We start from the raw sequence: 26,616 nt of genomic DNA on the forward strand, positions 1-26,616 counted from the left end.
AATAACAAATTACATAAAACCAGTCTACAAACTTCTGTCTTACTGGCAGCTGATTTTGTAAATAATTCTAATTGGATTTCATCCAAGCAGAAGCAGAAGCAGAAGGGGAAGCCATTGTTTGATGGAATATGGCAGTAGATTGAAAATTTTCACCTTGGGGATTATTCACTGAAAATAGCGGATGTCCTTTTCATCAAGTTGAAACATAACTTGTTTAAACATCCTTTTACCTAGATGTGACCAAAAATGCTTTCGGTGTTTGGGGCCAGATGTCGTTGAACTTTCTCTATGGTATATACTGAAACCTAATTTCTATGGAGTAGAAATGGCACCGTCATGTTTGGGGTAACTTAATCAAACACATCCCAAGGACAACTTAACTAATGACTTTAGATATACTGGAAAACGTAATATTTGACAGCCACCCCCCTTAATAGAGATTGATAAAAACAGATGAATTTTGAGGGCTCTTGTTCCGTATCTTCTTTTTTCCCCTATAAAAAATAAACCAGATAACCATAAGACCTCTGATTCTGAGCTTCATCAGTTTGAACTCCAATCTTGTAAAAATATGCCTTTCTTAGTGGACTTAAATCCAAAGTACTATAAATAAAGGACAATTAGATAGTTCTGAACATTTGAATACCAAATTTTAGAATAGTTTTGGCAAAGCACCTAGAGTTTCATAAAGCTAATGAGGAGGAACAGGGAGAGATTATTTTAAGCAATTTACTAAGCATTTGAATCTCTTCTGTATGTGAAGTGCTGTCTTTGGGAATGGAGGAAGGAGCAAAGTTGTAACAAAAGGATGATTCTTGCCTTCACAGTTCCAGGGTGCAACATTGGTGATCATACAGCTTTTATAATACAGAGGTTCTGAAACATTTAATTGTAGTATAAGCTTTATGTAGTGGGTTTGAAGAAATGAGTGCTGCCTTGATTGGAGTGTATCAAAACGTTTAAACTTTTTTTTACAGGTAGAAGAAGCTTTGAGAGAGGGCAACATAGGCTAGGCACAGACTAGCACAGAATCACGAAAGAATACAGTATCAGAGACTAGAGAATAAGGTGAACGAAGCATGGAGAAAAGCTGACCTAGGGATTTAGTGGGGAAAAAAGTGAGAAAAAGTGAATATGTTTTATATAGAGTTGAATGTAAAGAAGCAGGCAAGGTGGGAAGGGCTTGATCTTTTGAATTATAGAAATGTTTTTTCACCACTCCTTATGTGACCTGGGTGAACTTCTGAATTTCTTAGAGCCCCAATTTGTTCATCCATAAAGGAAGGATAGTATAACCTTGGTTACATAAGGTTATAATGAGCTTTAAAAAGATGGATGTAAAGTATCAGATACATTGTCTTACATATAATTGGTAGTACCTAAGTCAAGACTTAAGTACTACCAATATTTTATTTATATATTTTAAGAAATCTTGTTGGGGGCTGCTGAGTATATACCCCAAAGAATTGAAAGCAGGGACTTGAGCAGATATTTGCACACCCATGTTCATAGCAGCATTAGTCACCATACCCAAAAAGTAGAAGCAACCCAAGTGTCCATCAGCAGATGAATGGATAAACCCAGTGTGTTCTATTCATGCAGTGGAGTATTATTCAGCCTTATAAAGGAAGGGAATTCTGACACATGCTGCAACATGGATAAATGCTCAGTGAAATAAGCCAGTCACAAAGGGGCAAATACCATATGGTTCCATTTATATGAGGTCCCCAGAGGAGTTCAATCCATAGAGACAAAGTAGAATGCTGGCTGTTAGAGGCTGAGGGGCAGGGAACGAGAAGCTATTTAATGGGAATAGAGATTCAGTTTTGTTTTTGTTTATTTGTGTCTTTTGGGGCCACACCGCACGGCTCGTGGGATCTTAGTTCCCTGACCAGGGATTGAACCCGCGCCCTCAGCAGTGAAAGCACGGAGTCCTAACCACTGGACCGCCAGGGAATTCCCGAGATTCAGTTTTGTAAGATAAAGAGTTCTGGAGATAGATGGTGGTTTTGGTTGCACAACAGTGTCAGTGAACCTAATGCAACACATCTGTACACTTAAAAAATGGCTAAAATGGTAAATTTTATGTTCTTTACCCTATTTGGTGAATTTAATATTTTTCATGTGCATTTATTCATGAGACTGCAAACATTTTAGCAACATCATTCAGGAGTGCTTTGTTGCAGAAGCAAATGGCATTCCTGTTTGCCATATAATTTAGTTTCACTAAGGTGGATTTTTTTGCCATTTCAATAGGAAGAATAGTTCATACCAATCTAAATCTGAAAAGTACCACGGAGATTGTGGTGTCTAGTACTTTTGTTTTATAGTTGAGGCACAGTCCTGGAAGTTGGTTGTACTTAGTTGATTTTATTAACTACAAATCATTTTTTAAAATATATTCATTAAAATGATTTTCCATGTTTTGAATTGGCTCATGTGGATAAAACAATTCTACAACTAATGAATTCAGCCAGATACCTTTTTCCATTCACAAAGAAGTGATGTTTTACCAATATGCTCTCCTGTAGGTAGCATCTTTGTTAAATAAAGTTCATTCAGAATCAGGAATAGTATTAAAAATACTGTCTTGCTTTTTCACTGCTTGTTTTCTTTTTAAAAATTCTTTCTCTTCCATTGCTGAACTTTGAAACTTGAAATTATTTCTTTTTAATTATGCAGGGCATTTCAACTCTGTTGTCCCTGCCCTAAGCTGAGCTCCATTTCTCCCCTTGCACATCAAACACTCCTTAAAGGACTCTGTTAAGCAAAGGTACATCTACTCTGGGATACTTTTCTTTTTTTTTTTAACCGGTACGCGGGCCTCTCACTGTTGTGGCCTCTCCCATTGCGGAGCACAGGCTCCGGATGCGCAGGCTCAGCGGCCATGACTCACGGGCCCAGCCACTCCGCAGCATGTGGGATCTTCCCAGACCATGGCACGAACCCGTGTCCCCTGCATCGGCAGGCGGACTCTCAACCACTGTGCCACCAGGGAAGCCCTTTTTTTCTTTTTTTTTAGTGTAGTTTTTAGCACTTGTTATAATTGGTGGACTTGTTTTTTGGTCTAGTTGCATTCTTCTTTCCTTCTTTTGATTACATTTAAAATTTTTTTAAAAATTATTTTTATTTTAATAACTTTATTTTATGTTATTTCATTTAATTTTAGTTTATCTTTTCCTTTTTTTCTCCCTTTTATTCTGAGCCATGTGGATAACAGGGATATTGGGATACTTTTCTTAAGCATTGTGGGATAGGTCCTGGAATTTAAGTCTTTCCTTGAATGCAATCAAATTCTTAGACATAGTTTTTCCCCAGTGATCTCTGTAAGCAGAATAGCACAGTATAACAGTACTCCCACTAGAATGGTTTAAACCAGCTTGCTTAGAGAGCTGAGGTAATAAGAATCCTTTTGATGTTGTTTTAAGTTGCAAGTTTTTCCTGTTTCCCACTGTCTTTATTTATAATCATAGTGTATATATTATGTTTTAATTTTTACTTATTTCTTTATTATATTTTGGGTTTTTTCCAAAATGGTCATTTTCCTATTTATTAAATGTCCCTATGAAACATAATTTAAAATTACTAAATAGTTTTTCAAAAATGGATCTGCCTTATATAATTATGTTTTTGTGCCTGTTACATTAGGAACAAGGGATAAGCAGTGAACAAGGTAGTCATCATATTGCCCTCCTAGCAAGGGATAGAAATGGATGGTAGATAAGGAATTCTATGTTAATTTTTTAATACTTTAAAAATTTTTATTTTATTTTATTTTATTTATTTATTTCGGTTGCGCTGGGTCTTAGTTTGGCACACGGGCTCTTAGTTTCGGCATGTGGGATCCAGTTCCCTGAACCCGGGCCCCCTGCATTGGGAGTGCAGTCTTAACCACTGGACCACCAGGGAAGTCCTGGAATTTTACATTATTTAAATGCAACTTTGACCTAAATGTCCATCAACATTTAGATGAATGGATAAAGAAGATGTGGCACATATACACAATGGAATATTACTCGGCCATAAAAAGAAATGAAATTGAGTTATTTGTAGTGAGGTGGATGGACCTAGAGTCTGTCATACAGAGTGAAGTAAGTCAGAAAAACAAATACCATATGCTAACGCATATATATGGAGTCTAAAAAAAAAACTGGTACTGATAAACCTAGTGGCAGGGCAGGAGTAAAGATGTAGACATAGAGAATGGACTTGAGGACACGGGGAGAGGGAAGGGTAAGCTGGGACGAAGTGAGAGAGTGGCATGGACATATATACACTACCAAATGTGAAATAGATAGCTAGTGGGAAGCAGCTGCATAGCACATGGAGATCAGCTCAGTGCTTTGTGACCACCTAGAGGAGTGGAATAGGGAGGGTGGGAGGGAGATGCAAGAGGGAGGGGATATGGGGATACATGTATGCATATGGCTGATTCACTTTGTTGTACAGCAGAAACTAACACAGTATTGTGAAGCAATTATACTCCAATAAAGATGTATTTAAAATAAATAAATAAATACAACTTTGATTAGTGCCTCAGAGTAAAGGTACATGGTACTAGGAAAACATATAATAAGGGCTTGACTTAGAATGGGATGGTGTCAGACAGTTTCTTCAAAGGTTCTGTTTGATGGAACATGAAAGGATTAGTAGTAATTAATCAGGTGAAAGAGGGAGGAGGGCATGGAGGGAAGGCTGAGGGCCAGCAAACGAAACCCCTTGAAATCAGAGAAGGCGCAGTGTACGTGTGGAATGAAAAAGGGAAAGCACGGAGAGTCAAGGAGAGGAGACAGGTGTGTGCGTTGTATGCGCACTTAGGTTATGTGAGCACTCTGCCTCACGAGACATGCCGTTCCACTGTTTGACGTCAGGGTTCTCCAGAGAAACCGAACCAACAGGAGTCATGGGGGTGGGGGAGGGAGTGGGATAGGTAGGAAGTAACTTATTTGAAGGAATTGGCTCACATGATTTGGGGGCTAGGAAGTATGAGATGTGTAGAGCAGGCCAGCAGGCTGGAATTTCATGGAAGAGTTGATGTTGCAGTCTTGAGTCTGAAGTCTGCAGGCTGGAGGCTCAGGCAGGGTGTCTTTGTGGCAGTTTTCCCAACCGGTTGCTTGGTTGGGAAGCCTCATTCTTTGTTCTTAAGGCCTTCAGTTGATGGGATGAGTGTCTCTCCCCGCCCCACCCCATTATGGAGGGTCATCCGCTTTACTCTGAGTCTGTTGATTTAAGTGTTAATCAGTCTAGAAAATCCTTCCACAGCCACATTTAGACAGGTGTTTGACAGAACAGCTGGGCACCATAGCTAGCCAAATGGACCGCCACACATAGTGTTACCATGAGAGAATAGATGAGAGACGGGTTCAGTTTAAGTGATACCCTCACTTCTGACTGATTTCTTCTGCCTTGAACTACACACTGGAATTTGCACTTTGTCTGTCAAATCAGCTTGAGATTATAGGTATATAGATACGGCCATCCTCCATCTGTGGGTACACTGGCTTATACCCATTAATCTTGATAATTAATGTTCACATGATGAAATCATCGAGCCTCACCATGAAGCCCTGGGAAAGCTTGTGTGCACCACCTTCAACTGATAGAACCTTAGTTTTTATGCTCTCTCCCCCATCAATTACCACATGTATGACAAGAACCTTGATACTTGTATTTGATTCCAGCATTTAAAACACTACTATTTTTGCTCGACGTGGCTATGAAGTGTAAGCCAACTGTAGGAACTTGGGGGCAGGATTATGCCTAGAAATATTGAAGAAGTAGTGTTTTATATTAACTGTAGGAAAATTCATATTATACAGTACATACAAGCCTTGTACTGTTGTTAATTTAAAGGATATTTATATGGGTTTACATACCCACCTTTGAAATGTATTACTACGTGAGTTATAACTTGACCATAGCGTGAGTTGAGGCTGATGATGGTTGGTGGAGGGTGAAATTAAGCAGGTGTTTATAAACCACGTTAATGGTTTTGCTCCGTATTCGGAGAGCCATGGAAAGCTGTTGAGGCTTTAAGTGGGGGAGTGACGTGGTCATAGTTATTAAAAAGGCAAACAGTCTGTGGTGTGAGAGTGGATAAGAAGAGGGAAGAAAATGGATGGAAGGAAGGGCGGGCAGGAGGCTGTTAGAACTGGCAAAACGAAGAGGGCTAGGCTGGGAAGGAAGATTGTGAACGCCTTGTGGGACATGTTGGTCTTGAGGTCCTCTGATGGGATTGTCAAACACGCATTTGGATACGTGTGACTCGAAGCCAGAGATGTAAAGTTGAGGGATTGAAGCCAAGTATAGGTAAATTTGAGAGCCTGGGATTAATTGAGGCAGAGACTAAGAAGACATGGCCAGAGAGTTAGAAAAAAGGGGAACTAGGAGATGATGCCATTCAAAGGAACCAAAGGGGAGTTTGTTTAAAGAAGGGAAAAAGGGGTCAAAATGCTGAACGCTGCTACAGTTAAGACTGAAAAAATGTCCATTAGACTCATCAACTATGATAACTTGAAGTGAAAGCTGTTTTGGTGTAGAGATGCATTCAGGCTAGAAGGAAGTAGGCTGAGAAGTGTGAGGTGAGCTTACTGAAATTTAACTGAAGGCGAGGAGAGAGTTGGGGCAGTAGGTGTGAGGAAGGTAGGGCCAGTGGATGGAAGAGATCTGAGAGAGTCGATGCTGATAGCGTCCAGTAGGGGACATCAGGTGGAAAACCTCATATGTGGAAGGGAGAATCCACGTTAAGGTTCCTGCTGGGATTGTATCTTGATTCTGAGGCTAGGCTTGCTGGCTGGCCTCAAAGGATGGAACACCTCGTCCATGGTAATAGGGGTGAAGGGGATACGATACCATTATGTATTTTCCTAAGTCCCTGTTGTATTCATCAGTGTCCTGCATAGTGATTTGAACAGAGAAAGTTTAATATAACGAATTAACTGTGTAGGGGACTGCCTTATAAGAGGAAACATGAACTCTGAAGAGTACAGGAGTATCAGACAGGAGGCATCCACTACCCCAGGGCAGAGGCAGAAACACATCTCGAGGAGTCGCCCCTCCCTCCCCCCCTGAAGTCGTGGGCCATTGGATGGCTGAAATGTCGTGCTGATGCATCACTGGGAAGCTGTCCGTGGGGAGGTGCTGGGCCGGGAGACTCCTTGCCCAGGGAGGTGGCTCCCTGGGAGATGCTCTCTGGGTCACAAAGGGAATCTGCCCCCAAAGAGGGGCCTCGTGCTGCTGCCCACCTGGAGCTGCAGGTTCCCCACGCTTAGAAGGCTGCCAAAGACGGGCACACCAGAACCCGGAAGAGAGCTTTCCCTCCTTTGCTGTCCTTCCAGGGCCCTCTACCAGCAAAGCTCACTAATGTGCCAGCTGGCAAAAGAGAAGCGTGTTAGGGTCCACCTCCATTATCTGCACTGATGGAGCTGAGGGACAGTACGTTGACGAGTGGCACTTCTGTTATTGACCTTTCAGGTTTTTTCAGTTTTTGTTGTTGTAGTGATTGTGATGATGAATATCCTTGTCCATAAATCTTTCTGCATATCTTCGTCTTTAGCTCTCATTCTTAAGAGCCAGTCACGTTAGAGCATATTTAGAGATGTGATGAGTGGTTCTTAAGTGTTGCTGTTTGCTTTTGTATGCCTGAAGTATTTCTGGAAGGAAATGAGAAATACAGATTGTCGTTAGGGAAGGGAACTGGGTTTTATGAACCTATTCATAAAACTAAAATGTTACAGAAATTTAATTGTAAATGTTAAGGGGTGTTATCTGTTTTGTTAAACTCAACTTTACTGTTTCATTTCTCAGCATGTTAGGTTTATTAAGCAAAGTGTCCTATCATGTCTTACTCTGTCAGCAGGAGACACTTATTTTCTAACCTTACTTTAGCATCATTTGCTGCTCAAAATGAGTCAGGGTATTTTCATTTAGTTGTTTCCTCTTATTGCTATAAAAACCAGGTCATGCATTTCCTTTTGTGTCTTTGACCCTAGTGTGGCATTTGTGACAATACCACAGTGGCCAGCCTTCTCAACACTGTTGCTGCCAGGCCTGACTTTTAGTGTCAGCTTCTGGGAGGCTCTGTGAGTGCAGGACTCTGTCAGGAGAAGTGTTAGAGAGAGAACTTGAATACTGATGACCCTACCAAGTTCTGAGTTTTCTTTCTGAATTTGTTCCCCTCTTCCTGTTTTTACAATAATGCCTTTAAAAAGAAGACTGAGTTTCTTAACCTGACAGTAATGATAATCATTTTGAGAGAAATACTTTTTCCCTGTGTGTATTACCTTATAGATTAAGACATAATAAAGTAATGCTGAAAATTGTGACGATAAAATTTGGTTGTTTTAAAACACTTGAAAAAGTATTTATAGTACTATTTTCAACCTTTACTGAGCTTTTTTTTTTTTTTTTTTTTTCCCCCCTTCTCCGGCCTTCCTCTTTTTGTTGTGTCCTCTCTCGTTGCGGGGCACAGGCTCCGGACATGCGGGCTCAGCGGCCGTGGCTCACGGGCCCAGCCGCTCCGCAGCATGCGGGATCCTCCTGGACAGGGGCACGAACCTGTGTCCCCTGCATCAGTAGGCGGACTCTCAACCACTGTGCCACCAGGGAAGCCCACCAAGATGTATTTTTAATTCAGTGAGGACTCTGTAGAATTTACATCTGGTACATCTGGTATTACTCATTAGCTTTTTTTTTTTTTAAACGTAAACTACTGAAGCAGAAAGGATTGATTTTGAAGTATGAGGAAAACAGTATTCTGAATTTTGACACTTTAGTCTGCATTATTTACTGTGTTTTTTTACCTATTAAAATTTTAGGAAAGAGCCAAATGATCTTTAATTTTGTCTCATTTGATTGAATCATTGTCTATTTTGCTGCTGAAGGGAGCAAAAAATAATCTGTGTAGTTTCTTCTAAAGCCTATCAGAATTTTTGTAATAGCCCTTTCTTAAATTCTTCAAAAAATATTTCTCTGGGGCTTCCCTGGTGGCGCAGTGGTTGAGGGTCCGCCTGCCGATGCAGGGGATGCGGGTTCGTGCCCCGGTCCGGCAGGATCCCACATGCCGCAGAGCAGCTGGGCCCGTGAGCCATGGCCGCTGGGCCTGCGCGTCCGGAACCTGTGCTCCGCAGCGGGAGAGGCCACAGCAGTGAGAGGCCCGCGTACCGCAAAAAAAAAAAAAAAAAATTTCTCTGAAAATCTTTGCCATTTCTCGTCGGAAAGAGTAGATTTTTAAGACAAATGGGCTCATGAAGCACGAAGAAGAAATTGAACACCTTTGTACTTGAGCTGTCTAAAGTTCAGCCACAGAAGTGTTTGCGTGTTCAGTGTAGTCCCCACCATCTATTCCCAGGTGGTCCCTTGTGTTCTTTCTAAGACCTGAATCTAGGACTGATATTCATAGGAGGCACCCATTAAGCTTTTGTTGAGCTAGGTGATGATTAGTTTGAAGTTCTTTATTATGACTTCCTTATTATTAATTCAGTGGTTGTTCCTTAGTAATTTCTTGGTTGGTTTTTCAGGACTGCAGGAATATGTGGAGGCTGTCTCTTTTCAACACTTCATCAAAACACGATCACTTATCAGTATGGATGAAATTAATAAACAATTGATTTTTTCAACAGAAGACAATGGGAAAGAAAATAAGACTGTAAGAATTTAAAATCATATTTCACATTTATTACATAATTTATGTAACAGTATAATGATTGTAGGCGGTTTATTGGCTTATGATGCTAAGAATATTGAGATGGGAAGGTTCTTTCTACAGTGTGATTTCATAGATTCCCAACTAGGGAAATGGTCTTTTTAAATATTTTAGTTAGTGGCTCAAACAACCGTGGGTATGTTGGGGGAAAACATTACTCTTTACATAAAGCATTATTGAGTAATTACGTTAAGTCCACCTTTGGTTTTATGGTGTATTTTACTATGTGCCCTTTATAAGCACTGTCTCATTTAATCCTTTTTTTAACCTTATGCGGTAAGAATTATTACCCTCATTTTTCAAAAAAGGCCTTTAGGGAGTTTAAGTAACTTACCAAAACCTAGTTAGCTAGTAAGCATGACAGGTAACTTTGAAACCAGGTGTCTCGCATCCAGAGTCATGAGTGTCCTTGTCCACGCTGCCGGTGTTTCTCACCATGTGCCCCAGGGACCCCTGTGTCAGGTGTCTGCCTCAAAGGAGTGTTTTAAAGGATTTGATTTAAAGGTTTTAAATTAGGTAGTATACAGCACATGCCACATAAGTGCTCAGTAGTTAGTTGTCATTATCAGTGTCAATATCAAGTTGTTATTACATAGTGAGAGATATTAATTACTGAGTTCATAATGCTTTTATCTGAAATATTACATAGCTTCTCTAAATTAAGAAAAGAGAAACTTTGGCAGTTCAGCTTTTAAATAAATACTATTTTTTCCCCTGGGTTTCAAGATACAGTATTCAGGCCATGAGGTAAAATTTTGACTATTTGGTAACCTCCTGAGATACCAGTACACATAAAGATACAATTAAACAGTTTTTTTCCTTTCTTTATTTTTCATCAGTTTTTCTTTCATTATTATTTTTTTAAAAATCACTCAAAGAGTTAGGATAGGCAGGCAGAAAGTGGAAGAAGCTATGGAAATCATCTTTTCTTGAATGTTAATAAAACATTAATTTTGAAAAGTGAGATATAATTTGGCATGACAGATATAACTTACTTCAAGGAAACCATGTATTGTCTCAATTTTAAAAATCATGTGAAGTTTATTAAGGAGGAAATTCATCTTGAGAAGTAAAATTCCTTCATACCTTTTATTTATTTAGTAAAGATTGAATTACGGAAAGAAGTAAGGTAAGCCTGTTTGACCCTGCTTCTTTTTTTTTTTTTTTTTTTTTTTTTGTGGTATGCGGACCTTTCACTGTTGTGGCCTCTCCGGATGTGCAGGCCCAGCGGCCATGGCTCATGGGCCCAGCCACTCCGCGGCATGTGGGATCTTCCCGGACCGGGGCACGAACCCATGTCCCCTGCATTGGCAGGCAGACCCTCAACCTCTGCTCCACCAGGGAATCTCGACCCTGCTTCTTAAATATATCAGGCAAATTACCATGCCTCCCTTTCAAAGTTCTCTCTAGTTCAGAATGGAAATATAAAGGCAAAAGGTAGAGAAGCTGAGAGTTAAAACACTATTCTGAGGATTTAGGTAGTAAATTATTGTAAGATTAAGGTGTCATAATATTCATATACATATAGTTCTCAAAATGTGAGGACCACATTCATAAATAATTTTTCCCTTTAGTGCTAAAGTTTGTTCTTGGTGCTGAAAATTCTGGAAATTCAGTAGGGGAAGGTATTTTGCTCTGACATGCCTATTGAGAGTAGTGTCAAAACCATTTAATTTTTTTTAAACTTTTTATTATGAAAAATTTCAAATACACGAAAAAGTGGAGAGAATAGTAGCACATGAACATCCATATACCCACTACCTGGATTCAGTAATGAACATTTTGCCGTATTTGCTTCATCTAAATGTTTTTTGCTAAACTGCTTTAAGTTATGGATGTCACGATGTTTTACCCCTAAATACTTCAGGTCCATCTTGAAAAACTGCTTTTTAAGTAATTTTCTTTTCCCTAGTTTCTAATATGTATTATCGGTAAAGCAGAATTTATTTCCTTGACAATTAGTTGAAATTTGTTCGTTTTTTAACACACTTTTTTCTTCAAAATCAACTTCTTAGTTTATAATCAGGGAACTCCTTCTGTCTAATGAGAGAAACAAAGAACATTAATGTTTTCTTAAGCAAAAGTTACTTTTATAAATGACTTTATGAAAATGCCCGCCACCTCCCCCCCTCCTCTACCCTCACCACCCACAGTCTGTCCTTTCCAAAAAGATGCCAGTTCTCTTAACAGTTAATAGAAACAACACATAGCAGGTCAGGATAATTGGGAATTATGTCAGGATAATTGGGAAGCTGACTTTGTATACTTACCCAGTTCTACCATTAACTAGTTATATTACCTACAGTGTTTCTTGGACCTCATTCTTATACTCTACATTGAGAAGGTTGGAACAGATGGTCTCTGAAGAGTCCAGCAGTGCTAGGATTTATATATTGGATACAGAGCAACCAGAGTCATCTTAATAAAACCTAAATTTGACTCTGTCATTTCCTTGCTTAATTCTCAACGACTCTGTTACCTATAGGTAAAGTTCTCATTTCTTAATGTGACTTTGTCCCCTCGCTCTATCTTTCTAGACTCATCCTGTACCACTTCTTACTTTAAATTTTACTCCAAAGAAATACCTCACTAGTTCCTCAAATATACAGCTCGATTCTCACCTGCACGCCTTTGCAGTTCCCTCTGCCTAAAATGTCCTCCAATATAATTGCACCCCACCTAGCTAAGTCTCATACAGACTTTTAATAACAATTTAGACATTGCCTCTTTTAGACAGAATCCAGTAGAGAGAGAAATTGATGTGGAGAGAGGAAACTGACATAGTGATGGTAATGGTGATACCAGCTAACATTTATTGAGTATTTACTTTGTGTTGGGCATTATGCCAAGAACTTGGTAAATGTTATCTCATCCTTAAAATAAACCTCTGAGGTAGGTACTGTTATCCCATTTTACAGATGAGGAAACTGAGGTTTAGAGAGATGAAATAACTTGCCCAAGGGCATACACCTTATGAAGCAAGGTCCTGGAAGAGGTGGGAGGAGATGGGTCAAGGTCATTTGGAAGAGTTAACCTCAAACAAGAGGAGGGACAACTCATCATCTGAGACTGGAGGATAGAAGGTAAAGATGGATGTGGACATAAATAAGTTTTTTTGTTTTTTTTTTTTAGGGATAAGGTAATTGAGAGAGCTTGTGCCAGGTGGTCTGGCAGATAACGAGGCCAGTGAAAGTAGGCAAGGTTGTTTACTGAGAGTGAAGAGGTTTGGGATTGAGTAAGGGCTGAGGAGGAGAGTGGTGAAGGTTTGGAGTAGTGTTTGAAGAGACTGGAGACAACCATCTAAGAAATAAGCAAAAGGACTGGTGAGTAATTTGTAGTGGTACAAACGCTATACAGTTGTGAGTGTTATCATTTTTTAGCCCAGTGGTACTCAGCCACTTGAATAAAGCACTGTCAAGAGTAGATTTTTATTACTGATTTAGGGTTGTGTTTTTGCTGGGCAGGTGCAGTAGAAAAATAGGAGCCTAAAGGAACTGAGGCGGGTGTAGCGAGAGAGTAATAAATCCTGATGGCTAGTGCCGAGGGGGACAGGAGAGAGGCCAGAAAGGGACTAAGTGATTGAGGAAAACATGACTGGATCCTGAACCTGGAGGGCTTTATGATTTGTCGTTTAAGTAAGTCAGTCATTGTCTTGCAGTAAAGTCAGTAGGCCTTGTTTAAGAATGTTTTGATTTTATCTTGTATGTCAAGTGAAATTGGAAATGGTTGATTTTATAATGATACAATATTAGATGTCAAAAATATCTTGAAGTCATAAGTTCAACTCCCTACTGAGGGCATGAATTCGTCTTGTAATGTCTCAAATGGTCCTTTAACAAAACGGATCATTTTATTTAGAGAAGATTAGTATGATTGGCCTGCTGTTGATTTTGTTCCTTATATGAGATACATGCATAGTCACTCTTTTACACAGTGTATTTTCTTTGTGTGTGTGTGTTCTTTTTTTTTTGTTTTTATTTTTTTGTTTTTTTTTTTTGTTTTTTACCAGCCCTCTTCTGATGCACAGGATAAGCAATGCGGTACCTGGAGACTGAAAATCACGCCTGTTGATTACCTTCTGGGAGTGGCTGATTTAACTGGAGAGTTGATGCGAATGTGTATTAACAGTGTCGGGAATGGGGACATTGACACCCCCTTTGAAGTGAGCCAGTTTTTACGTCAGGTTTATGATGGGTTTTCATTCATTGGCAATACTGGACCTTATGAGGTTTCTAAGAAGCTGTATACCTTGAAACAAAGTCTGGCCAAAGTGGAGAATGCTTGTTACGCCTTGAAAGTCAGAGGTTCAGAAATTCCAAAACACATGCTGGCAGATGTCTTTTCAGTTAAAACAGAAATGATTGATCAAGAAGAGGGCATTTCTTAGAGTAACATTACTCAGTTTTCTTTCTCTTAAGAACTCCTGAGAGAGACCAATTTGTAAGACTGTTATTTAGTATATCATTTGACTTTATTGTGGCTTTAGAAATGTTTTCAGTTGTACTTGTTTTAAGTTGTATACAGGCTGTACATAAAATTACCGAAACAAATCATTTCTTATATCTTACTCGTGAAAATTTGCATACAGATGTTTGCTTATATGCCTGTTTGACTTTCTGCTGGCTAAACCTCATCATTTATCTTTGTAAATGTGAACATGCTTCAGAGTGCACTTTCTGCCGTACCTGTTTTAATTTAGTGTGTGTGAATTTTGGAGCGGTAATATTTAGTGAAAGACAGTTATAGTTTAAGTTGGTGATTTTTAAAAAATATATATTTAGTTATACATCTGGACTTGAGCTTCCTGTTTAAATTTCTTGATAATATTGTGCCAAGCCTCCAAAATAGGCTTAATTCATAGACCAAGAGTTTAAAATCACATTACCAGTATACTTCATGAAGTATTGTAGTGAGAATTCTGTTATATTCTGGCTAATTTTAGGTCATTTTGAATGCATATGAAACAGCCTTCCAGAAAAATTGACAGGTACCCAGATGTTAGTTTCTACATTTAATTTTTGTCCTTTATCACAGAAAGTCTGATAGAGAATTGGCACGAACATTGTAACATTGTAATATCTTCACTGATGTTTGAGTTGAGTTATATACTTGCACATACAACTGAAAAGGTAGTGATTATTTAGCAGTTTTTGTTGTTGTTATTATATTTAATTAGGCATGTTTGGAGGCTTTCCTATTCTAACATCTATCAGAAATTACATCTAAATAATTATAATGAAGTTTTGAAAATTCTGAAATATTAAGTTAATCCAAATCTTTATAGTTGTCCAGTTGTGTTAATGCATAGTATGAAAAGTTGCCAAAGAAGATTTATCACGTACAATTCAGCAATAAGACAGTTGTCAACACAGTTGGGAATAGCAAGTAGTATCACTAGTAGTAGAAGTAGTCTCACTATTAATATTTAGAATTGGAATTTGCCTACTGAAATTAGTTATTTTAGGAATATTAGGAATTAGTTATATTAGGAATTTGCCTACTGAAAATAGTTATACCATTCACTGTGGTGTGAAACTGACTTGAGCATGGCACTGTTGGCTGACAACTAGACATTTCCATTTGGTTTTGTGAGTTTTGAGAATCTGGATACTGGATTTTATTTTTGGAAAGATTAGCAGCTCTGTTTGCAAGGGCTTATTCTTGGAAAGGATAATTTTCCAAAAATGATCACCTAAAGGAAAATAAAATATATACATGCCTAATAGATTAGGTTTGTTTGTTTGTTTGTTTTGGTGGTAGTTTTTTCCGTTTCCCTACTCGAAGGTATACAGCTGAAATATAGTTTTATTACATATTTTCTTTCCTCTGCCACTTGAAGTTAAATTTATAATGTTAAAAGTAAAGTAATAATGGATTGATGAATGTCTTACAGATGTTTAAAACTGAACTCTTTGAATAAAATATTAAAATACAAAAGTTAAGCTTATTTTTTGATCAGTTGAGAAATACTTAATCAAACTGTTATAGACTTTTTAGCCTAAACAGGAAACTTGATATAGACTCGCTTAATGTGGAGATTTATGATTTCTTAAAATGGGTCCAGAAGTAGGGAGAGTTCAGAAAAGACATCTTTTCACATCTCATTGACCTAGACTGGGTAACTTTCCAGTCCCTCAAAACCAGTTAGTGGAAAGGAGGATGAGATCACCTTGATAGATCAAAGTGCCCTTTATCTGAGAGAAGAGCAAACACAAGAAACCGAGTTAAGGTGTTGCCATCTTCGGGGAAGGGGAAATGGCCTTTAGGTCCGCAGTCAGCAGTATCTGCTACAGGTGGATTGGTGCCGGGCCTACTGATACATTTCTACATTGCATGTTATACTAATACAGTGGGTGTTAGACCAGGATGGTAGAGGATCTCTAAATGTATCCTGAATGTTTCAGTTTTAAAGTGGTTGCTCTCATATCATCACCTGTGGTGATGTTTTTCATCTTTATTATAAAAAGAAATTGGTTCTAGGTAACATGGCAAGTTCCTGAGAAATTGTAAAATAAAATTGGGTTATTTCCTTCATAAGTAATTGCTGCATTTATGAAATCATTGTTTTTTCCACCATACACATTGCAGAGCCCTAGGGCTTTTTTTGAAGGTGATCAAAGAAAGGTGTTATTTAAATGAGGGATTGGTGGAATGGATTTAAAAACTTAATACAAACTCTTTGCTGTCTGCAAAAGACTCACTTTAGATTCAGAGACACAAATGGATTAAAAGAATGGGAAAAGGCATTCCATGCAAACAGTAACCAAGAGAGCTAAACAAATAGACATCAAGACCTTTTTTCTTTTGGCTAGAGACAGAGAACAACATGTAATGGTAAAAGGCCCAATCCATTGAGAATGCATAGCAATTACAAACACATGTATATTGATATATAAAACAGCAGAGCCCCAAAATACATGAAGCAAAATCTGAGATAACTGAAGGGAGAAATGGACGATTCAGTAGTAATAGTTGGATAATTTAATACCCGACTTCCTATAATGGATGGAAGAACAAGACAGATCAGTAAGGAAATAGAGGACTTGAACAACACTGTCAACCAATTAGACCTGACACCCGTATATAGAACACTCATCCCAACAAGAGAAGATATATTTTTCTCAAGTGTGTGTGGAACATTATCCACAAAATGTCAGGCCACAGAACAAGTCTCAATGCAATTAAAAAGGTTGAAATTATACAAAGTATGTCCTCTGACCACAATGGAATGAAGTTAGAAATTAATACTAGAAGTAAATTGGGAAGATAAATGAAGCAACATACCCCTAAATAGTGGGTCAAAGATGAAATCACAGGGAAATTAGAAAATATTTTGAGAAGAATGAAAACACAGTATACAACTTACGGTGTTCAGCAAAAGCAGTGCTCAGAGGGAACTTTATAGCTTTAAATCCCTGCATTTAAAAAGAATGATATCAAATCAATAACCTAAACTTGTCTTAAGAAACTAGAAAAAGAATAGCAAAGCAAACCACAAAGCAAGCAGAAGAAAGGAAATAAAGATTAGAGCAGATATAAATGAAACAGAGAATAGGAAAACAATAGAGAATACCAGACAGTGGAGAATATCAGTTGGTTCTTTGAAAAGATGAACAAGATTAAAGAAACCTTTGGCTAGACTGACCAAGGAAAAGATGATTCAAATTACTGAGATCAGGAGTTAAAGAGGAGACATTACCACTGACCTTACAGAAGCAGAAAGTTTATAAGGGAACACAATGAACAATTCTAAAGTTACATAACCTAGATAAATGGACAGATTCCTAGGAACGCACAAAACTGACTCAGGAGGACACGGAAAATCTAAATAGAACTATAGCAAAGAGGTAAGGTTACTAATAAAACTCCCAGTGAAGAAAAGCGCAGGACCAAATGGCTTCACTGTTAAGTTCTACCAAACATATAAAATTATCACCAGTCCTCAAGTTCTTTCCAAAAAAGTAGGGAATAGTTTCTAACTCATTTTATGAGGCCAGTATCATTGTCATACCAAAGCCAGACAGAACTACAGACCAGTGTCCTTCGTGAATATAGATGCAAAAATCCTCAACAATATACTAGGAAACCAAATTCAGTCACAAGTAAAAAATGATTGTACACCATGACCAACACCGTGGAATTGCATCTCAGGAATGCAAGGTTGGTTCAACATGAAAATCAAATGTAATACGCCATATTAATAGCACGAAGAGGAAAAAACCATGGTTTATCTCAGTAGAAACAGAAAAGTCACTTGACAAAATCCAACACCCTTTCATGACATAAACACTCAAACTTACAGTAGAAGCGAAATTTCTCATCCTGGTAAAGGGTATTCGAAAAGCACACAACATTGTACTTAATGGTGAAAGAACGGAAAGCTTTCCCTCTAAGATCAGGAACAAGACGAGGATGTCCAACATTGTACTGGAGGTTCTAGCTAAGGCAATTAAGCAAGAAAAAGAAACAGGGCCTCCAGATTGGAAAGAAAGATGTAAAACTGTCTCTATGTGGAGATAACATGATCTTATATATAGAAAACCTCTATAAAGAACCCTCAAAACCCCCCAAACTATTAGTAATAATTAATGAATTAAGCAAGGTCGCAGGATACAAGATCAATACATAAAAATCAGTTCTGTTTCTCTACACTAGCAATTAAAAATCAAAATCAAGGCAATAATTGCATTTACAATAGCATTACAAAGAATGAAATATACAGAAATAAACTTACCCTAAGAAGTGCAAATTGTACACTGAAAGCTATAAAATGTTGCAGAAGAAAAAGGCATCCTGTGTTCGTGGAATCTATGGGTTTGGACATTCTATGGGTTTGGACAGGTCAATTGATTTTTGACAAAGGTGCCAAGACCGTTCAATGGGGAAAGAATAGTCTTGGACAAATGGTGCTGGGACAGCTGAGTGTCCACATGAAAAGAATGAAGTTAGATCCTTCAAATCATATACAAAAATTAATTTAAAATGGAGCGAATACAAATATGACCTAAAACTATAAAATCCTTAGAAACAGGTGTACATTTTCTTGACCATAGATTAGGCAGTGGTTTCTTAGGTATAACATCAAAAGCACAAGCATCCAAAGAAAAAAATAAATTGAAACTTCCATCAAAATGAAAAACTTTTGTACATCAAAGGACACTATCAAGAAAGTGAAAAGTCAACCCACTGAATGGGAGAAAATATTTGCAGATCATAATCCGATAATATAGTGATATAATGATAATAGATATATGTATCTAAAATATGAAAGGAACTCTTCTTAACAACTTAACAGTAAAGAGACAACCCAGTTTAACAGTAGGCAAAGGATTTGAGTAGACAGTTTTGTAAAAATGACACGCAAATGACCAATAAGCACACGAAAAGATGTTAAACTTCATTAGCCATTAGGGAAATCAAAATCACGAAGTACCACTCTACACCCACTATATATATACATTTTATATCTATATCTTTTATATAATAAAAGAGAAAGAAGGAAAGGAAGGAAGAAGAGGGAAGAAGGGAGAGAAAAAGAAAAACAGAAGGAGAGGGAGACTTGTGCATGAATGTTTCCAACAGCATTATTTATGGTAGCCAAAAAGTGGAAACAACGCAAATGTCCATCAGCTGATGAATGGATAAACAAGGTGTGTTATACACCTGCAATGAAATATTATTCGGCCATAAAAAATTAAGTGCTGTTACTTGCCTCATGATGAGCCTAGAAAACTATGCTAAGTGAAAGAAACTAGATACAGAAGGCCGCATATTGTATTATGTATTGATATGAAATATTGGTGGCATTGGGGTGCTTGAGGGGTTTGGAGTGACTAACAATGTGGGGTTTTTGATGAGGTGATGGAAATGTTCTGGAATTAGTGGGACTGTGCAACCTTGTGAATATATTAAAACCCACTGAATTGTGCACTTTAAGATGGTGAACTTCATGTTATGTGAATTGTATCTCTATAATAGTATTTTAATGTTTTTTAAAAAGTGGATTTATTGTTTCCTTGAAAATTTGCTTGAAATTGCCTGGTATTTTGCTTATGGGAAGACTTCTTTTTTAATTATTCAGTTTCTTTAATTGTATAGGGCTATATAAGTTTTTCATCATTTCTTAATGGCAAGTTTTGATAAATTACATTTTTCACAGGATTAGTCCATTTTGTCTTCATTTTCAATTTTTTTTTGATACAGTGTTGTTAATATGTTATTATATTTATATCCTGGCTATATATGTATTCATAGTATATATTTGTGTTGTCTCTCTGTATAGATGTTTTTAGTCATTCTTGCCAAATGTGTCTCCATTATGTTAGTATTTTTAAAGAATTAATTCTTGCTTTATTTGGCTTTGGCTTTTTGCTAGTCTGTTTTTTATCTCATTGATTTATACTCTGATTTATTATTTCCTTGTATACTTTTTGGGGGTTTATGTTCTAATATTTTTATAATACATTATATTTTTTACATTTTTGCTTATTTTTAGACTTTTTCCACTGGGTCTTGAACGTTGGTTTTATAATTAATTTCAATAAATGTGGAGTACTTTTATTAGTAAGATATTGTGCTGACTAGTCTACTTTCTATATAATCCTGTACTGATCTACCTTGATCTCTTATTTTTAGGGGACTAAGGGATCCCGCCCCCTTCTCGCAAATCTGGGAATTAGTAGGTACTTGATTAGCTTCTATTTGTTAATTCTGTGGTTTCTATTGGTATCACCTTTCTATCTTTTGACAGTTTCAAAAAAATCTATTCAAAAAATACCATTGAAATCTTGTGGAAGTTCTGCAGTTTATTGTTTTTAAAAAATTTTTTAAAGGTATTTTTATTTACTTATTATTTTTTTTGCCTGCATTGGGTCTTCCTTGCTGTGCATGGGCTTTCTCTAGTTGCGGTGAGCGGGGGCTACTCTTCGTTGCAGTGCGCGGGCTTCTCATTGCGGTAGCTTCTCTTGTTGCACAGCACAGGCTTTAGGTACACGGGCTTCAGTAGTTGTGGTGCATGGGCTCAGTAGTTGTGGCTCGCGGGCTCTAGAGTGCAGGTTCAGTAGTTGTGGCACACGGCTTAGTTGCTTCGCGGCATGTAGGATCTTCCCGGGCTAGGGATTGAATCCGTGTCCCCTGTGTTGGCAGGTGGATTCTTAACCAGGGAAGTCCCCCTGCAGTTTATTTTTGAAGAAATACTTTGAGTCTGTCTTTCTTTGAGTGCACAGTTTGTTGCATCCAGAATTGTGAATGTGGTAACTTGCAGCCTAGAGCAGTAGCATTGCAGCCAAATCAATCATCTGTTTATCTTCCAGATGATCTTGCTAAAGGAGCCCCTGTTGGTTCCTGATTCAGAGTGGCTCTCCAAACAATAGATCAGGTCCTGATTTCCATCAGGGTTGGTGAGGTCTTCAGTATCCCTGTTCAGCACACTCTCATTTGGGGCTCTGTTGATCCCTGGAGGGGTTATGGACAGGACCAGTGTCCTTGGACCCTCTATACTTAGAGCCATCCAGAATTCTAGAAAGTACCTCGTGGTCAACAATTTGTTCATGTTGATGGGGTGTCACATTTGCAACTCATAATTTTTTTTTGAAGTTGAGACTTGAAAGTTTTTAGATGATTTATACATTAAATTACAACCCACAGGTTAACTATAGGACTTTCTTACATTTTGTCTAAAAGTGCATTTGTGTAAATTCAGCTGATTCTTAGAGCTCTGAGGTAGGCAGGGAATGGTAATATTCCCTCCCACTGCCCCCTTTATATGTAAATAATGTAACTGAGACCTAGAGAGGCTAAGTAACACGCTCAAGGTTACCTACCACACTAGACAAAGATTTGGGATTAGAAACTACGTCTAATGAAACTTAGATGACAGCCTTTCTGCAATGACACACCACTTTTTGTGGTTCTTAATATTATATGTGACCTTGAACAGGTTTACCTTAAGCCTTATTCTTTCTGCACCTTAGTTTTATCATCTGTTAAATAATATGTGCCTCACTTTTCTCAGGTGTTTTTATGATTGAGCCATATAATCTGTGTGAAAAAGCATTTCAGGGCATGAAGAACCCAGGAATATAACTTACTGAATAGACTCTACCTGCAAAATTTTGCATGTAATTTAAGGAGATGGCATGGACCTTCAGAAATCCATCTATGGATGCTCTAAAACTAAGTCCCTGAGACCCAGATTAAGAGACCTTGTTGGGGCTTCCCTGGTGGCGCAGTGGTTGAGAGTCCGCCTGCCGATGCAGGGGACACGGGTTCGTGCCCTGGTCCAGGAAGATCCCACATGCCGCGGAGCGGCTGGGCCCGTGAGCCATGGCCACTGAGCCTGCGCGTCCGGAGCCTGTGCTCCGCAACGGGAGAGGCCACAACAGTGAGAGGCCCGCGTACCGCAAAAAAAAAAAGAGACCTTGTTATTGGAGGAGTCCAAATATGTGTTTCACATCGTACACTTGTATAAGCATGCAGTTTCCATGGTTATACTCTGACAGGGGCAGATACGCAATTTTGTTATAGTTGTGTGAGTGAAATGCTGATATTATGTTAGAGAATTTCTCTAGTTAGAAATGCCCACGACTTTCATGTCATTCTGAAATGCGTCTTTGACCTTAAAAAGCCAAGAATCACCGGTCTAGATGATTTCTTAAGGTCCCATGCACCATCAAAGACTTTATAAGGGACTTCCCAGGTAGTGGGGTTAAGACTCTGCACTTCCAATGCAGGGGGCCTGGGTTCGATCCCTGGTCAGGGAATTAGATCCCACATACATGCCTCAGCTAAGACCTGGCACAGCCAAATAAATAAATAAATAAATATTTTAAAGATAATAATAAAAAGAAGTCTTTATAAATCCAAGGATCCTAACTAGATGAAGCAATTTCTAGGATTTATGAAGTAGTGGGCTTTTCTTCGGTTCGTTTTTTTTTAAACAATAAGTGAAGTTCTGTTGAGTGCATGTTCCAGCGTTGTCCCTTCCCTTGTCCCCTAATGCAAGTTCTCATTTGGTAGAAGCACACTGATATTTTAATTCAGAGACTACCTATTGCGCTTGTTCCTTATGCATCTATAATTGGTGTGTTTCAAGAGAGAAGGTTTTTGCCTTGTGGAATAAATTACACATAGTTAATTTTCAGTCATACCGTCTTCAAATTTTAGGGTAAAAGTGATTATTTCTTTTTTTAACCTTTATTCAATATTTTTCCGGCTTAATTTTGATATACTTGACACATGACATTGTGTAAGTTTAAGATGTAGAATGTGTTGATTTGAAACATTTATAAATTACAAAATTACTACCAGCCGTCATACTATTAGCTACTGCCTCTGTTGATCCCCATCCCATCACATAGTTACCATTTCTTTTCTTTCTTTCCTTTTTTTTGTTACTTCTGTCACTGTACATAGAGACAAGCCATTTCTTTTTGGTGGTGAGAACATTTAAGATCTACTCTTTGAGCAACATTCAAATATATGATACAGTATTATTAGTTATAATCACCATGCTATGGATTAGATCCCCACACTTGATAATTTTATCCCGGGGAGGGTGTACTCTTTGAACAGTATCTCCCCGTTTCCCCTACTTCGCAGCCTCTGGCAACCACTACTCTATTCTCTGTTCCTCTGAGTTTGTCCTTTTTAGATTCCACCTATAAGTGACATCATATAGTGTTTGTCTTTGCCCACCTTATTTCACTAGTACAATGCTGTCAAGTTCCTTCCAGATTGTTGCAAATGACAGGATTTCCTTCTTTCTCACGGCTGAATAATATTCCATTGTATACAGTCAGTCCTTTGTATCCTCAGGTTCTGCATCTGTGGATTCCACCAAGTGCAGATCAAAAATATCAGGGAAAAAAATTGCAGAAAGTTCCAAAAACCAAACTTGAATTTGCTGTATACTGGCAACTATTTACATTATATCTACAACTATTTACATAACATTTACATTGTATTAGATATTATAAGTAATTGAGAGGTGATTTAAAGTATGTGGGAGGATGTGTATGGGTTACGTGCAAATACTACATTTTTTTATATAAGGGACTTGAGTATCCATGGATTTTGGTACCTGCAGGGTAGGTCCTGGAACCAATTGTCCTTGGATACTGAGGATGACTATATATACCACTCTTTATTTGCTTATCCATTGATGGACACTTAGGTTGTTTCCATACCTTGGCTATTGTGAATAATGCTGCCATAAACATGGGAGTACAGACATCTTTTTTTTTTCTTTTTTTTTTTTGGTACGCGGGCCTCTCACTGTTGTGGCCTCTCCCGTTGCGGAGCACAGGCTCCGGACACACAGGCTCAGCGGCCATGGCTCACGGGCCCAGCTGCTCCGCAGCATGTGGGATCCTCCCGGACCGGGGCATGAACCCGCGTCCCCTGCATTGGCAGGTGGACTCTCAACCACTGCGCCACCAGGGAAGCCCCAGACATCTTTTTGATATCCTGTTCTCATTTCCTTTGGATGTATATTCAGAAGTGGGATTGCTGGATCATACGATAGTTCTGTGTTTAATTTTTTGAGGAAACTCCATACTGTTTTCTATAGTGGCTGCACCATGTTACATTCCCACCAACAATGCACTAGGGTTCCCTTTCCTCCACACCCTCGCCAACACTTGTTATCTCCTGTCTTTTTGATAATAGCATTTCTAACAGGAATGAGGTAGTATCTCATCGTGGTTTTGATTTGCATTTCCCTGATGATTAACGATATTGAGCATCCTTTCATGTACCTGTTGCCATTTGTTTGTCTTCTTTGGAAAACTGTCCAATTCCTCAGCTCATTTTTTAATCAGGTTGTTAGTTTTCTTGCTACTCCTTATATATTTTGAATATTAACCCCTTTTCAGTTATATGACTTGCAGATATTTTCTCCCATTCAGTAGATTGCCTTTTCATTTTGTTGATTTCTTTTGCTAAGCAGAAGCTTCTTAGTTTGATGTAGTCCCACTTACTTGTTTTTGCTTTTGTTGCTGTGCTTTTGCCATAAAAATGTTTATTTTTTACTGGTCTACCTTTTGGGGGGAAAATCCTATTTGTAACCCATCTCAATGATCTTTTGAATAGTATAAGCAATTACATATGCCAAATCCCAAGTCTTGCTTTAAGAAACATGACAGAACAGCATCTAGGAAATACAAGAACACAGGACTCAAAGTCCGGAACTTTCTTCCATATCATAATGTAAATAAAAGCCTCCAAAACTCTTTGTCTACCTAACAGAACCCACACGTACACATGCGAGCCTGCGTGCACACACACACCCACAGTAGTTTTTCTGGATACCTCTTAGTACTTCCCTGCGTGGAGGGAGAATGGATAGAAGGCTTTGGCAGCGTTGAAGAGGCAGAATCCTAATGGCACTGATCCTTTAGCAGTCACGATTTGAGCCACGCACCAGGTAAAGCATCTCAATTAACTGAGGTTTTGACTCAAGGCACAGGGAACATAGAATAAATAGTAAAAGAAGAAAATTTTAAATATCAACTCTCACCTTGGGAGCAGTTGCAGAAACAAGGACTTTAGTGACAATGCATATTTTCTCATTGCTTTGTAATGTATCTTTTATATTTTAATCAGTTGTGCCTTTTTTTTTCCTCCCCTTTTCCTCGTTATTTCATATAGGGCATGTTTTTGTTGAGTAAACTTTTAATCTAGTCTTCAAGTTACAGGATGGCAAAGGCAAGTTGTATTGAACCAAAAGAGGAATGAAGATCAGAGGTGGGTAGTGACTGATAGGACTTCCTCTCTCCCCTCTTAGGAAGAAAGTGAACAGCCTTGGTTGTGGGGAGGATCGATGCATCCTATTCGGTGGAAGCATGAAGTCGCCTGGAGGTTTAAACCTAGCTGGAAAGGTGTGAGTGCCGCCTAGCCAGAGGAGTAGACCGTGCCGGGCACTGCCTGCTGATACTTGGTACTAGGCCTGCCTCCTAAACTCTCATTCTGCATTGTAGGAACTGGAAGCCTAGAAACCACACTTCCTTGATTCCCTTGCTAAGAGGGTTTACTTGCAGTCTCCCAGTGAGAGGCACATGTAATATTTGAAAAGCAGAAGAGAAACAAAAGCCTTGATTGCTCCTTCAGCATCAGAGGCAGGGTCAGGCTTGCTCAGATGGCATACGTGAGGTCTTGCAGGAGCTTCCACACTCGACTGATACCTGCTTCAGGGCTGCCGGCAGCTGAGATCATCAGCCGTGGTTTCCTGCAATTCCTGTGACTTCTGGGTTTCCTGAATTCACTGGCAGCTTTCCCTGACCTTCCTTTCACCCAGCCCTTCCAAGGTTTTGGAAGCACCTGTGTTAAATCCTTTCCTGTATGCTTTCTGTTACCTCGAGTGCTTTCTGTTTTCCTGACTGAATGCTGACTTCAGGGAACAAGTGGTTCTTAAGCCTGAGAAGAGGTGCCCGATCTCTCTCGTTGAAGAAATGCAAGTTAAAACTACAAGTTGGCCCTTTTCACTTATCAGATGGGTTAAGAGTTGAAGACTGGGGCTTCCCAGGTGGCGCAGTGGTTGAGAGTCCGCCTGCCGATGCAGGGGGCGCGGGTTCGTGCCGCGGTCCGGGAAGATCCCACATGCCGCGGAGCGGCTGGGCCCGTGAGCCATGGCCGCTGAGCCTGCACGTCCAGAGCCTGTGCTCCACAACGGGAGAGGCCACAACAGTGAGAGGCCCGTGTAACACACACACACAAAAAGAGTTGAAGACTGGTAACACTATGTTGATATGAGGGAAACGGGGACTCAGGCTGCTGTGAAAAGTAGAAATTGATATTGATCTATGAAATTGACATTGATCTCTACGAGGGGTGTTTTGGTAGCATCTGTCAAGTTTATTCATACATTTGTGAAATTACATATTCAAAATATACTCATTATAGCAATGTTTTGAATA

At 38.8% G+C, this 26,616-nt stretch overlaps 1 protein-coding gene across 6 annotated transcripts in view; it reads left to right on the top strand.

Moving 5' to 3' along the window:
- TSNAX (translin associated factor X) overlaps positions 1 to 26,616 on the top strand; it is a 54,699-nt gene that overhangs the window by 17,481 nt on the left and 10,602 nt on the right. For 2 of the 6 annotated variants that reach the window (XM_027094081.1, XM_027094083.1), the window contains exons 5-6: positions 9,519 to 9,646; positions 13,710 to 15,645. In XM_027094081.1, the coding sequence (XP_026949882.1) occupies positions 9,519 to 9,646; positions 13,710 to 14,090 (509 nt within the window). In that variant the 3' untranslated portion in view covers positions 14,091 to 15,645. Of the gene's footprint in view, positions 1 to 9,518; positions 9,647 to 12,621; positions 12,787 to 13,709; positions 15,646 to 25,487; positions 26,278 to 26,616 lie in introns of those variants that run through there. The other 4 variants (XR_003430246.1, XR_003430245.1, XM_027094084.1 and 1 more) reach the window with 4 other exon arrangements.

This window comes from Aethalodelphis obliquidens, unplaced genomic scaffold (genome assembly GCF_003676395.1).
Source record: "Aethalodelphis obliquidens isolate GAN/ISIS:26980383/991018 unplaced genomic scaffold, ASM367639v1 scaffold87, whole genome shotgun sequence".
Lineage (NCBI taxonomy): Eukaryota > Metazoa > Chordata > Mammalia > Artiodactyla > Delphinidae > Aethalodelphis > Aethalodelphis obliquidens.